Below are 14,171 nucleotides of genomic sequence, written 5' to 3' on the forward strand. Positions count from 1 at the left end.
AGCTTAGCGGAAGGACAAATGCTCCCTACAGACAAGGTACTGTCAAGCTTGTTTTCCAAGCACATCCAGGGTGCTGTGTTGGGTATTTTCATTAGACCCAGTCTCTATTCAGGATCACTGATGCATTTCCAATGTGCCAGGTTCAACCAACATCTCCCCAACAGGCTGCTGTGGGACCCCAGCTATAAGACAGACAACACAGGCTCCCAGAAGACAGACAGACATGAGGCAAGGATTTGAGGACAAGGATTCAAATTCACATAGTTTAGTTGGGAGGGACAGAAAATAGTTCTGGAGAAATGGAATGGGAGAGTAGAGAGAGAAGGTATCTCATACAGCCTGCCCTCTGGGTGGCTAGGAGCCAGCCTGAGACCTCCTAGCCCAGTGATAATCAGCATCTCTGATTAAGGCCAGAGGCCCAGGGTGCTAGAAAATATTGAGGATGCTGAACCTTGCTTTTGACTTGTAATGTTTGCTGATTCCGATGGTGTAACTACAATCCAGGTGGTATGGGCGGAACAACCATATCTGCTCCCTGGCCCAGGATTTCATGGCTATTGAGTAGGGTCCCTCAACACAGTGGGCCAGGAGTCTGAACTCCAAGGTCTAGAGCAGGAGAAAGGAAGGACCGTGCAGGGCAGGAGAAAGGGGAAACAGAAGAGGGGTAGATGTGGATATTGAGAGAAACCTTCAGAATCTTCCAGCGGGAGGCCAGGTTGAATGCCAGCCTCCTCCTGGGGCATCCCCATCAAATGCACATGCCAGCCTCTCCTTGCACACACCCGTGACAAGGAGCTCACACTCTCTTACCCTCAGCATACCAATTCTCTAAGTGTCTCACCTCGCTGGGCCCACATGGGACCTAAACAGCCGACTGCCTAGAAGGAGGAGTCATTTCACTGTGTGCCCCAGCAATGGATGGCTTCGGCGCGGGAGGCAGGCACTTGAGGAATGAGCGAGCCTCTGCATCGGACATGTACGACGGATGAAGTGTCTGGTCCCCGACCAACTGAAGCAATGGCTCCTTTTGTCAAAGCCACTCACCAAAAGCGAGAGGATGACATGATAAATGCTCGGCTGCGTCAGGCCGATGAAGCATCATCGCACACGAGGCTCTCTCCCTCACAGGGATCGGTGACTTCCCCCTCCCCTACCCCGGGGCTGAAGGACTAGGACAGAGAGAGCTGAACTCTGCCTCTCATCCCACCCCTCCAATTTCCAAAGCCCCGCAATGGGGAGCTAAAGTCAGGCCTGAGAGTCTGCTGACCAAAGCAGGACCAGCTTGGAGGACACAGGCCATGCACGGTCGTAGTACATCCTGTGTGTTATATTCTCAATGTGTCAGCAAGAGGCACTGCTTTTGCATTTTGCATTTTGCAAAGTCCTCATCTGATCTGGTCAGTCGTGAAGCAATGGGGGGAAGAAGAAGCAGGTAAGAATGATCTTACACAGCCAAGCTTCTCACACACCTCAAATCCTTCACCTTTCATTTGCTGAGTACCTGGTGTGCCCCACATGGAACCAGCCACTGGAGGAATAGAATACAACAGTCCAACAGCTGCCATCCAGGAGTTCAGGGGCAAATGGAAGGCCATCCAGTTTGTGTGCTTAGTCCCTCCAGCCTGCCTGGCAGCGTGCTAGAGCTCTGTTCCCGGAAAGCAGGAAGGCTCAGAGAAGATTCTCGTACCACCTCCCCGAAGTGGGATGGGAAGGGGAATCAAAAGGTAGCAATAGCAATACCAGCGGAATGCCTCGGGGATCACAGCAAAGATATTCCTGAACTTGGAGAGAGGTTCTCTAAGATGGAAGGGAAGAAGATGAAACTGTAGGCAGGAAGGTTGGACCACTCTAAAGAGAGGCAATGCTGAAGGATTCTTCACATGGAGCCCCAGCTCTCTGTTGACTCCAGATTCCAGATGAGGAGGAAACTGAGGCTCCGAGACAGCAGATTCCTGTCTCTGAGCACACAGCCAGGAAGTGGTGGAGTTCAAGGTTGTCGCTCCTCTAAACCCACTCTGTCACTACTAAGCCTTGTTTTAATATCAGGAGATATCTTGAGAAAGAAGGAGGAGGAGATTCCTACCATGTACCACCACATCCAGCTATTGATTGATATGAGGTCTCATGAGTTCTTGTGAAGGTTTTTTGGGCCAGGACTAGTTTGCAACTGCTTCTCAGGTTTACTTCCCAAGGAACTGGGATTACAAGTATGAGCTACTGCATCCGGCCTATGTTTCTAACTTGCAAGCAAGAATGTTAATGTAACAATGCTCCAAACATTAGTATCTTCCTCCTAACCCATCACCCAGGCAGTAGTGGTCTAGCCTGGGCAAACCCCCTGGGGAGGGAAAAGAGGAGGGGGCAAAGTCTAGCTCTCACCAGAGGCTAGTAACTGACTCAGTATTCTGCACATCTCAATGGCAAAAACAAGGTCCAGGAGCCAACTTGACCCCACAGCCCATCTTTCCCAAGAGATATGGTGTACCTCATCGTGGCATCCACACAAGGCGGGTCAGGCTGGACCAATATGTCACAGAGCAATAGGCAATGGTCGAAGGGTGGGAGGTGGTGCCCAGGCTGAGACATTCCCAGATTGGATGGTGCTGCTGGAAGACTTTCAAAGCCAGCAGAGGCCAGGAGGCCCAGTAATGGCGGGGACAGGCCAGCGTCCTGATGCATAAGCCTCCCAGAGGCTCTCTTCATCTGCAGCAGTCAGCTGCCTGAAGGGTCCTGAGCAGCAGGAGGGAGACGTGAGCTCAGGTGAGGCCACAGAACCAGAGATGCAGCTTGTGGTCTCCTCTTACACACACACACAGTCTCACACACTCTGCTGATCATACCACAGCCTACAGGGTCCCATGGAGCATGCAGGCGCCTGGAGTCTATGTGCATCCTGTTGGTGTGTGTCAGAGAAAAAACGTGTGTGACAAAGTCCTTGGGTCACCTGCCTGCAGACCCCACAGAGAGTGACCACAGTCTGAGATGTCGCAGGAAGATGACATTCTATAAATCAGACACTGGTGGTCTTGAGCACCCTTCCCAGGGGCAAAGCTAGAACTGGGGACTTGAGAGACGATGTAACGTTGAAGGATGGCGTCTAAGAGAAGTGAGGAAGGCAGGCCAATGAAAATATGGTCCCTCATGTCCAGCCTCAGCCTGATCCAGGAGGAGCTGTGAAGTATGGGCTGCACCATCCATCCATCCGTCCATCCATCCTGGCTGGTCATGCTGGACTGGTCATTCCATAGGACCACATAAATGAGTCATTGAGATAATGGCTCCCTTCCTTCCAGGTGAGGTGGCTTCCCCCGTGGGTGATTCCCAGAGAAGGGGACAGCTGGGAGCTGTTAGCCAGCCAGCACTTACAGCAGCTAGGACAGGTGTGGACAAGCTGGGGACAGCTGGCCAAATAGAAGGATCCAGGCAGGGCTGTGGTGATGACCTGTCATCTAGCTTTCCCTGGGGATGATTTTCAAAATACCGAACACCTGACATGACACAAGTACTGTCCAATCTGACCTGGGCCCACTGCCCACAAGAGCCATTCACTAATTCTCATGCTGGCCCTGTAGAGCTGCTATTGTCCCCTATTGTTGCTGCTGGTCAGCCCGAGGCTGAGGAACACTAGACAGCTCCCCCGTGAAGGCAGGGCTCGAACTCACATCTGACTGGTTCCTAGGCCAGGAAATGTATTTCCCATTCTGCCTTACCCACTGACCTGAAAGAGCTGAAAAAGGAAACCAAGTCAGAGATGTTCCGCTTCCAAGAGACGCAGGGGTTCCTGGGTGACGCCAGGTCACAGTTTTATCATGTTCACCAGATGGAAAGGAACAGAAAACAAGCAATGTGTGATCTCTCCTGTCACGTCAGGGAATGCTCTTTTCAGAAAGATGAACATCTCACAGAATCAATACACTCCGGGGCTTCAGAAAACAGAAAGACCTTCAGCCTCGACCCTTGAACGTAGACGTCCGTGACCAGAGACAGTAGAAATTAAATTGAATCAACTGGAGCGAGCGAGTTGTAAACATTCAATATTAATGATCCGTTTAGGTCCCAAAGAAGTGCACCTTGGGCTGTGTCCAGCCAGGCTCTGTTGGGAAAAAGACTGACATGGCCCTCACAATGGGGGCGCCTCCTACGTCCTGCTGCCATGGGGGCAACAGAACCTCTCTCTGCCCTGTGCCAGGACTTGGCAAACCTTGGTCAGTAACAAACCAGACAGTGAATATTTTGTGGGCCATACAATCTCCATGGCAACTTCTCAACTCTGCTATTGTCCATCCAAAGTAGCTATCAGTGACACATAATGAATAACGTGTTGCAATAAAACTTTATTGACAAAAATTCTTTGGTCACAGTCTGAATGCTGGGCTATTTTATGTTCATAGAGGAGCAGGGAAGGGATGGGGTGGGGAACATAGTAAAACAATCTTGCTGTGTAGCCCAAGCTAACCTCAAACTCACAATCCTCCTGCCTTGGTCTCCTGAGTGCTGAGATTACAGGCATGATCTGCTGTACCCAGCTCTTGGATGGTCACAGGCACTGTGTGTCATAGGTCATAGATCATGGGTGTGGGCAGCTTGTCCAATGGTCCTTCGCCTTTGCTGGGGTTGACCTAGGGTATTACAAGCTGGAAGTTCTTTTGTAGGGTCTACAAACTGTGGTGATTCAGGCACTTCCTCAGGCAGAACAAATTGGCAAAAGCCACTTTCCCAAGACTTCTCTCAGCTGCCTGTCGCCTGCACTTTGGGCCCTGCCACTAGTGGTGATGGAGCCCCGCATGTTGCACCTGCACTAAAGGATGTGCTCGGCCGGTGCTGGCAGAGTGGTCTCTCGGAGCCTCGAGGGCAGGCAGTACAACGTCCACACACAGGAAGCAGAGCCAGAATGACGGAAACCCTGGACCCGACTGCTCATGAATGCTGACACTCCTGCGCTGCTCCACTGAATAAAGGAAAATGCCCCATTTTGCTCAAGCTAGTTGGAGCTGGGTTTCTGAAACCAAGAGTCTTTCTGTTGGAAGTCTCCTCTCCACTGTCTATTTGTGTGCTGGGTATTTGCTGAGCAGTGTCCGAGTTAACATTGCATCATTTACTCCAAATTAAAGAGTGCAATCATATATCCTTGTTACAGATTCCTTAGGTAAAGAATTAGGGGAGAAGCCAGTCACTGGTAGTTCACGCCAAGATCTCAGGATCATGGTTCACAGCCAGCCCGGGCAAGAAAGTCTGTTAGACTCTTATCTCCAACTAACTGCTTTAAAAAAAAAGTTGGAAGTATAGCTCAAGTGGTAAAGAACTAGCTTTAGGGGGTGGGGATTTTGCTCAGTGGAAAAGCACTTGCTGGCAAGTGTAAGGCCCTGACTTCAGTCCTCAGCTCTGCAAAAGAAAAAAGAAGAAAAAAAAAAGAGCTAGCCTTGAGCAAAAAACCTTAGGGACAGCACCCAGACACTGAGTTCAAACTCCAGGACCAGCATTTAAAAAAAAAAAATAGGGAAGAGCCAGATGTGGTGGTGATCATGTCATCCTAGCCAAAAGGGAGGCCTAAGTAGGAGATGCCTGCCTAGGCAAAAGATCCTAAGCAAAGAAAAAAAAAATATGCAAGGCAACAAGGGCTGGAGTGCGCTCAAGTGGTAGAGCTTCTGCCTAGCAAGTGTGAGGCCCTGAATCCAAACCCCAGGACTACCAAGAAACAAGAAAGTGGCAGCCATCAGATGTCAACCAGAGCTGTGTTCTCTGCCTGGGCTGCAGACACCACTTGCAAGCTGGGCTGGCTGCTTCCAGAGCCTGTCCCTCCCAACAGGCCATCCTGTGTCCCCTTGGCAACCACACCCCACACTGAGAGCCGGTTGGGGTCAGAAGGCCGTAGAGAAGCATGGGGAAGCCGCTGCCTGGTAATGACTGCCTTGAAGCCCCTTGGGGTGTCCACGTTAAAGTTTGTGGGTAGTTCTGTTTTGGGTTTACAGTCCTGAAGAGTGAACTCAGACTCAGCAATGGCTACCAGTGGGGCCACACCCTCAGGCTCTTTGCCTTTAGTTTAGTTTCCAGATGGGATTTTGCACCTTTGCCCAGGCTGGTCTTAAAACCATCAAGCTTTTTACCTATGCTTACTAACTGAGTAGATGGGATCACAGGTGTACACTACTTTGGGCCATTTTTATGGCCATTTTAATAAGCAGAAGTGTAATACAAGATGTTCCAGTAAGTTGCCACTTCCAGAGTCTCCGGGACAGTTGATCTTTATAACCTCTGCTCCTTTCTTAAGAATTCTGTCCAGAGAGTGCCAGAAAATGCAAGAAAAACTACACAACGGGCAAAGCCCAGCTTGCAGATGGATGCAGAAACGCTGCCGGAAGTCCCCGCTGGACACAGTGGAGGACGTGTCCCACAGCAATGGGGACAAGCTACTGCTTCATGACAGCACTAGGAACTGGCCGGAGCATGGTGACATTTGCTTGTCTTTCACAAGCTTTTAACCTTTATACAGCATTGATAAAAAGCATCATTAACATTTAAAGGGATGGTTCGGGCTGTCCACTAGGAATAGGAAGTAGACACATGATACGGATTCTGTCTCACATCTGTCCCCAACTGCACACAGTTCCCCTTCCTCATGCAGTAACAAAGCAAACCATGAAAGAGGCCAGGGCTGAGCTGCCAGACACACAGCAGCTCCTTGGGCGGCTCAGGAGCCAGGGCTTCTCCCAGGGAGCCTGTGTACTGGCCTGTCCACCTAGGCCTCTGTGCACAGGTGTTAGCTTGCTCTTCCTGCCACAGGCACCAGTCCACGAGGCTGTCAGCGCACACTGGGCAGAGGGCCTGGCCCTCCCTCCTCGCCCTTACTTTTTCTTTCTTACCAGGACTTCCTACCCACTGCCAGGATCAATGGATACCCGCAGATCTTACACAAAGCAGAGCCTTTCCCAGTCACCCACTCTACACAATCGTGCTACATGTCCTTAAAATTTGGGGGACTCACCCCAAACTTCATCTTTCTGGCCTCTCTGGCCAACAGAGTGCATGCTCCTGTAGGGTGATGGTGCACCTGAGCTAAGCCATGTGCCTCCTTTAGATGCGGAGCCCTTTGATTTGCGACATCCCACGGTCTGCTGTCCCCATCCCTAGGGCCACAGGGGTCACAGTCCCACCTGCTCCACGCAGGGCTCCACCTGTGCACCTGTGTGTGTCACACCCATGTCACCCGAGAAACAAGCTACCACACAAATGAATGGGACTTTATTGATCTGCCCTCCTCACAGTGCCTCCTGGCGGTGGGCGGAGGCTGCTGCGTTTCTTGCAAAGGGGAGGGAGGTGGGGAAGCTGGGGGGGGGAGGGGCCCTCCACAGAGCCGCAGCCCACCCTGGCCGGAGCGCCTCCCACCAACGAGTACGCACGGGGAAGAATTACATTCTCACGCCACAAGCATGGCTTAAATACTTCTCTGACAAAAATAATAATAATAAATTATCTTCAACTCAGAAAATAAATTGTGCTCAGCAGAGTGACAGGAGGGTCCATTCATTGCATTGCACCACGGGAGCCACACAAGGAAAGGGTGTTTTCCGGTCACCGTGTCCACAGAAGGGACACAGGGGACAGGAGGGACAAGGGGCCACAGGAGGGACAGGGTCACAGGAGGGACGTGGGCAGGACTCAGGCTACATGGGCTTCTTCTCCTCACGTGCGCCTGGTCTTCTGTTTCTTGGCCTGTCTCTTTACGTCCTCCAGGCCACTGCTGTCTGAGGCTGTCTGGCCCAGGGCTCGGACGCCCTGCAGCCGACTGCTCAGCTGCAGCAGCAAGGGGATGAGCTGGAAAGAGAGGGGGTGTGAGAGAGGCCAGGACAGGGCCCTTCTGTGGCAGTGCCTGGTCTCCAGACGCAGTCAGTATCCCAGGGAGGCTGGCCTTCCCATCCTACGAGCAACATAACCCTCCACACGTTCTGGCTTGAGAAGTCACTAGAGGCTGTGCCTGTGGATGGGGACTGGGGACAGCGATGAGGACTTTATGGTCTCCAACACGCTGTCACTTCTGGGCTGCTGCATCCTCCCCCAGGTCCCCTGGCCACCTGGAGGCCTCTGCCCTCCTACCTTATCGTGGTTGTAACCGGCCAGCAAAACCAGCAGCGTCAGTGGCAGGGCAATATATGATCCTTGTGCAACATCCTGCTCCGGCAGCTTCCTCTGCAAACACAGGAGCACTGGTTCTCCTCGGGAGGGAGGCCTCGCGCTTCCCTCTTGCCTGCCATTGTCCACTCCCACAGCCCGCCCAGCCATCCACACTGACTCCCCACAGGCACTCAGATCCTGCCAGAACCAAACTCTTGTATCCAGTGGAGAAATGCAAGCATGTGGACCAGCGCTCATGGGTCCTTCACCATGGTGACCTCCATGAAGAATATCTGCAGCTCAGCCACAGAGGCCCCATCAAGGGTACACTTCCTCCACCCGTCCACTGCCCCTGAGGAAGCCAGACTCAGACAATAAAAATCCTTGCAGCTAAGAAGTAAACAGGTCCTAGCTATATTCAGGTCTTTGTGTAGCAAGGACACAATGGGAGCCACTATTCTAGGCCCAGTGATACTAAAAAGGCTGGTCCCAGACACTGCAGCCTAAAGAGGAAATAAAATCAAGACGATTGCATCTTTTCCAGGGGCTGTTCTCTTTCTTCTAATTGTTATCTGGGTCAGTAGAATAGATCTTGCTTCCCAGATTCTCTTGCAGCTAGGTGCAGCCACAGGACCCAATGCCAGCCAAGAGCACACGGATGGAAGTGGCCAACACCTTGTGAAAAATGCCGAGCCCTCCCTCTGCCTGGCCAGTCAGCATTTGGCCAGGTGCTCCATACTAGAGAAGAGCGATGTTTAGAACAGAGCAACTAGAGAGAAAGAGCAAGGACCCCCACACCATGGGGTAATGGGGCAATCGCAGACTGCTTCTGGACACTGACGTGACACAAGAAGTACCATCCTGCTACAGCCCCAGAAATCTCATGTCACATGCACAAACCTCCCAAGAAGCCCTCATACTGCAAAGGAAACAAAAGCTATTGGACAACTATGAAAACAGGCTCATGAACCAGGGTGGAGGGTATCAAAGCAGTACAGGGAGGTTCACGAGGCCAAAACCATTCTCAGAACAAGACTGAGGAGTCTCTGCTTTTCCACTGTCATTCTCTCACAGGACAGTGGCTTTTCCTGAGACCACTGAACACTGAACTGCTAAGGGCTGCCAGCTGATGGATTCTCAAGTTTCCGAATTCTGTGGTTTTTCAGCCACATGACATAGAGACAGGTACAGCCCATATACACCCAGGTTCTTGGAGCTCCTCAACCATCTTAAAGTGTAGAGGCATCCTGAGACCAAAACATCTGATGACCATGAGGCTACAGCGTGCCTAGGTCCACTATTTAATAAAGAGGAGAATGAGCAGATTTCCACCATGCAACTGACTCAACTGCTGACCAAGTGTGTTTTCACCCAGAGTACTCTGTCCATCTGTTTGCACTTATTGTTTGTCAAATAGAGCATGTTCCACACTGTTGCCCTGTACCTTAGAGGCATTTACAATGCTCTTGTGTCCTCTGTAGTTCCTGGAAGGTGGCAGTTGTTTTACAGGTTTGGGTGAGTCAGGTACTAGGTGCCTCATTAGCCACAGGAGTTGGGAGGGTAGTGGTTCCAGAGCCCCTGATATGAGCGATTCTACCCTGGTTACTATTTCCCAACAGTACCCAGCAGTATCAGGAAGGAGAAAGGCATTCTGGGAAATCCAGATGTGGAATACAGAACCCAGGTTGGAGAGACTCGGTGCTGAGGGTCTGAGAGGGGAGGACTGTCCTCTCACCACCATCAAGTTGTTCTCAGCTCCCTGCTCTACTTACCGTGGGATTAAAAATCAAGGTGATGTGCTTATGGTAGCCCACAGCGGTGAAAGACACTTGAGGCAGGACATAGTCGTACTGGGACCGGGGGAGCGTGGAGTCCAGAAGCACAACGTAATTCTGTGCACATGGAAGGAAATGATGGCTTTGAGACAAGTTTACTGGAAAACACAGGCTACAAAATGATGTACAAAGTAACCCCAGCTTTGAGTTACTGCAGAAGTAACTTTTTAATATTCACACACACACACACAAAGCCTAAAAAGGCCCAAGCAATGGCAATCAACGTATTAGTAGAAGAAATTTCTGGATGATGGATTGTTTGTTTTGTTCTTTTTTCCAAACTCTCCTCCATGAATATGTACTAATTTTATAAAGCAACAGTGCTTAAAACGTAACTATGTAGAGCCGATTCCTTTGACCAGAGACCAACCCTTTTAATCAGCAGTATATCAAGAGGACAAGAAGCAGCCTGCGGCTCTTGCCTATAATCCCAGCTACTCAAGAGGTTGAGATCTGAGAACTGTGATTTGAAGCCAACCTGGGAAGACAAACCCAAGAGATTTCTCTCCATTTAGGCAGCAAAAGGCAGGAAGTAGAGGTATGACTCAAGTGGCAGAATGCCAGCCTTGTGCAGAAAAAAAAAAAACCAAGCCAGAGTGCCAGGCTCTCAGTTCAAGTCCCAGGACCAGCACAAAAACAAACAAAAGAAGAGGATGAGAGAAGAGCTCTTCCCAAACTGAACAGTCCAGTGGGTCACTGAAAGGAAAGGAGCAGCCGCCCTTCCCGCCTTCCCTCACCCCCAGTGTTACCTCCCCATCTCTGAGCAGTGGCGGGAAGTGGAAGAAGAGAGACTGGCCGAGCGACACTGTCTGGATGGGGTTGTCCAGGTTCTCGCTTTTGTACAGCTTCACCTGAGGAGGAGAAATGACGAGGCCAGAGCTAGGAAAGTGAAATGCTGCAAATACTCAGTGCAGGTATCTCAGAACAGCTGCTCCTGGGAGAGGATCTCTGCAAGGACAGACTAGGGAGGAGCCTCCTCTCGCAGCAGGCTGTGGGTGCATGCCGCGCAGAGATGTGAGGTTCTGGAATAACCAGGATGACCTTTGTTGCTCAAAATAGCAAACCACAGCCTAATTATGGAGAACAGTGCAAAGCAGTTTCTAACCTTTCCCAAATGTCTCTAATGCGCCGAGCATGCAACAGGCGCTTTAAAAGTCATCAATACTGACAACAAAATAGGCCCCTGGGGAGAGTTGGAGAGCTTGCCCCATAAAACACACAGCCTACACGCGGGGAGTCAGGGCTTTGGCCTCATCACAAGGGGTCTTGCCAGCCTCCTATTTCACGTGCTCTTAACTCTGAAGGAATTTTTAAGACTCAGAGTTGCTCAGCTGTATTTGGATTGCAGGCTGCTTGCAGAGGCACCTGGGGGCTTCGGGTTCTGGACCTGACCTCGGGATCTGAACTTGACCTCTGGATCTGGACTTGACCTCAAGATCTGAACTTGACCTCTGGATCTAGACTTGGCTGCTGGATTGCTTGCCTGTCCTCATACCATATTCAGTGGGACCAGAGGAAGCGGGAGGCCCAGCCCAGCCCACGTCAAAGCTATGAGGGTCCTCCTTGCACTGGCCAGAGGCGGCCTCTGAGGGCCCAGGCGGGCACTTTTCTCTGTAACACACGTCAGGAGCCACACGCTAGAGCCTGTGGTCATGGCCATGACCTGGTATGTTCTCTGTTGCCCTCTACATCTACATTTGACTTTGCTAGCTCCATTTAAAAATTATGTGAAACCAGCTGGACACAGTAGCTCGCATCTATAATCCTAGCTACTCAGAAGATAGAGATGGGTTTGAGGCTAATCTAGGCGCAAAAAGCTTACAAGACCCCATCTCAACCAGTAAAAGCTGGACATGGTGGTAATGTGCTGTATGAGAGGCTGCAGTCCAGGCAAACTGGGTATGAGCATGAGACCCTACTCAAAAATTAACTAAAAGCAAAAAGGGCTAGGGCCGGGCACCGGTGGCTCACACCTGTAATCCTAGCTACTCAGGAGGCTGAGATCTGAGGATCGAGGTTCCAAGCCAGCCTTGGCAGGAAAGTCTGTGAAACTCTTATCTCCAATAAACTACTATAAATCCGGAAGTGGCACTGTGGCTCAAGCAGTAGAGCACTCGCCTTGAGCTGAAAAGCTGAGGGACAGTGCCCAAGCCTAGAGTTCAAGCCCCACGACTGACAAAAAAAAAGGGCGAGGGGCATGGTTCAACTGTTACAATACCAGCCTAAAGCACAAGGCTTTGAGGACTGAGTTCAATCTTTCAAATCCCTGTAAAACTAGGCCAAAGTTCTAAAGTTCCCCCTGGCACTGCTCACCCTCTTGGCTGGGTCTTAATCTCCACCCCAAGGACAGCTCTCTTGGAAAGCCAGCGCCAGGTGGGCACAAACAGACCACAAGCCATCATGCTGGGCTTACCCATAGCGTAGGCAGATACTCAGAGGGGGTGATCACATTTCCACTCAAGTCAAACTGGTTGATCTGCCGGAAGACGATGATGTTGACGTCATCGATGTCATTGTTCCCGACCTAGACACAAGGAAGGCTATACTGAGCCTGCCATGGAGGCTGTACTTGACCTCCAGCTCAGGACAGAGTGAGGGCCGCATGTGGCCTCCGGCTCAGGATGAAGCCAGGGCTGCCTCTGAAAGTGTCCAAGGCCACCCAGGGGCAGCGGAGATACTCCTGGCCACAGAAACATCATGCTGGACGGCAGTATTTATTTTCTAAGTTTTAATTATCTACCCACATGTTCAAGAAATGTCATTGCCAAAGCCAGATCTTGTAGCTTCTCTTGGAAATCAAGAGGAAGACGAACTTGGCAGCCATGGGGTTTGTGAGACCCCAGAGGGCTCTCTTGCTTTCATATTTACCCGCCACAGCCCTCATCTCTGCTCTCGACTCTGGCCTAACTCACCCACCAGAGAAAGAGGATATTGTAAGAGACACAGCCATTTAAGAAGGCATGTGTCACCAGGTGCCAATGGCTCATACTTGTAATCCTAGCTACTCGGGAGACTGAGATCTGGAGGATTGTGGTTCAAGGCCAGCCTGGGCAGAAGAGTTCACTAGACTCCCATCTTCAAAATAACTGACAAAAGGCAAGGTCGGAAGCATGGATCAGGTGGTAGAGCACCATCCAGGCAAGCAAGTCAAGTAAGACTGAGGCATGAGTTCAAACCCTGGTAATAGCAAAAATAATAATGACAATGCCATATATCAATTTCCCAGGTCAAAAAGCCCTAAATGGCCATCATCTCCCTTCCAAACACTTAGGCTCAAGGAAGCCCTATGGTCTGGCCACTGAGGTCCTCAGTGAGGCAGAGCATTAATTCAAATGAGGCCTGGCCACTTCTGGGGAGGTGGAGGTTGTTTGCTCTAGAGCTTGACTGAGCTGCATCCTCACCTTGAATTGGAGATGATGACCTACTCGATGGGGTCACCCGAATCTGACCATCGTTGGCCTGGCTCCCCACCACGCCCACACTCACTTCCTTGTCTCTCCTGATGTGAATGAAAATGCTCAGCCCACAGCTCGCTTTGCTGGACTTGCTAAGGGGTCGCTGGGACCCCCTGGGAGGCGGGCCACGCACAGGGAGGGTGCTCGGAGAAAGCTGAGTCCGTATGGAAGGGCAGGGAGCACCGAGGCGCTGCGGGCCTTACCTCGACAACGCGGTGGTGGGGCAGCGCCCGCTCGATGTGGTCGTTGCCTTCCGCCTTGAGCTGCACGTGGTACACACACCCGGGCTGCAAGGACACCCGCCAAGCCCACCACACCCAGTCAGTTGCCACCTGTTCCATTGCACCTGCTCCCCAGGACAGGCGCGCTCCATCCCCACTTCCCACCTGTGCCTCTCACTCCCAAGATGCCACGGGAACAAATGAGCCCAGGTGCTCATCTCAACTCAGTAAGGCCAGTGCCTCCAGGTCGGGGCAAGGACGGCACTCTCATCCCAAGCTCCTGACCAGGCAGGTCCAAGGGAGATAGGCATGCCTCACAGACTGTGGTCTGGACGTGGCCTGGCACAGAATGGATATGTGCTGTGCAGCGAGAGAAGACTACTGATTAGCCGCCTGTGGTAGAGGTGGTGGCTGTGGGGATGCCAATTAAAAAGGAACGCTTGCCACAGAGAAGGAAACTATGGTGACTTTAATTTAAACTGTTCCAGCCTGCAGTTTAAAAGAACAGGGCAGCCAGCAGGACAATGAAGAGAACAAAGAAGCTGACGTAC

The 14,171-nt window shown here is 51.4% G+C and overlaps 1 protein-coding gene across 1 annotated transcript in view; it reads right to left on the minus strand.

Annotated features, from left to right (window-relative positions):
* Positions 1-7,217: 7,217 nt before the first annotated feature.
* Positions 7,218-14,171, minus strand: part of LOC138825600 (BOS complex subunit NOMO1) — a 40,302-nt gene continuing 33,348 nt past the window's right edge. Inside the window, exons 26-31 of the mRNA XM_070020273.1 lie at positions 13,603-13,686; positions 12,358-12,468; positions 10,694-10,795; positions 9,882-10,001; positions 8,092-8,184; positions 7,218-7,812 (exon numbers count right to left, since the gene is read on the minus strand). Of these exons, the coding sequence (XP_069876374.1) occupies positions 7,681-7,812; positions 8,092-8,184; positions 9,882-10,001; positions 10,694-10,795; positions 12,358-12,468; positions 13,603-13,686 (642 nt within the window). The 3' untranslated portion in view covers positions 7,218-7,680. The remainder of the gene's footprint in view (positions 7,813-8,091; positions 8,185-9,881; positions 10,002-10,693; positions 10,796-12,357; positions 12,469-13,602; positions 13,687-14,171) is intronic.

The sequence above is a fragment of the Dipodomys merriami genome, unplaced genomic scaffold (assembly GCF_024711535.1).
Source record: "Dipodomys merriami isolate MVZ:Mamm:240054 unplaced genomic scaffold, mDipMer1.0.p SCAF_138, whole genome shotgun sequence".
In the NCBI taxonomy this organism is placed as follows: Eukaryota; Metazoa; Chordata; class Mammalia; order Rodentia; family Heteromyidae; genus Dipodomys; species Dipodomys merriami.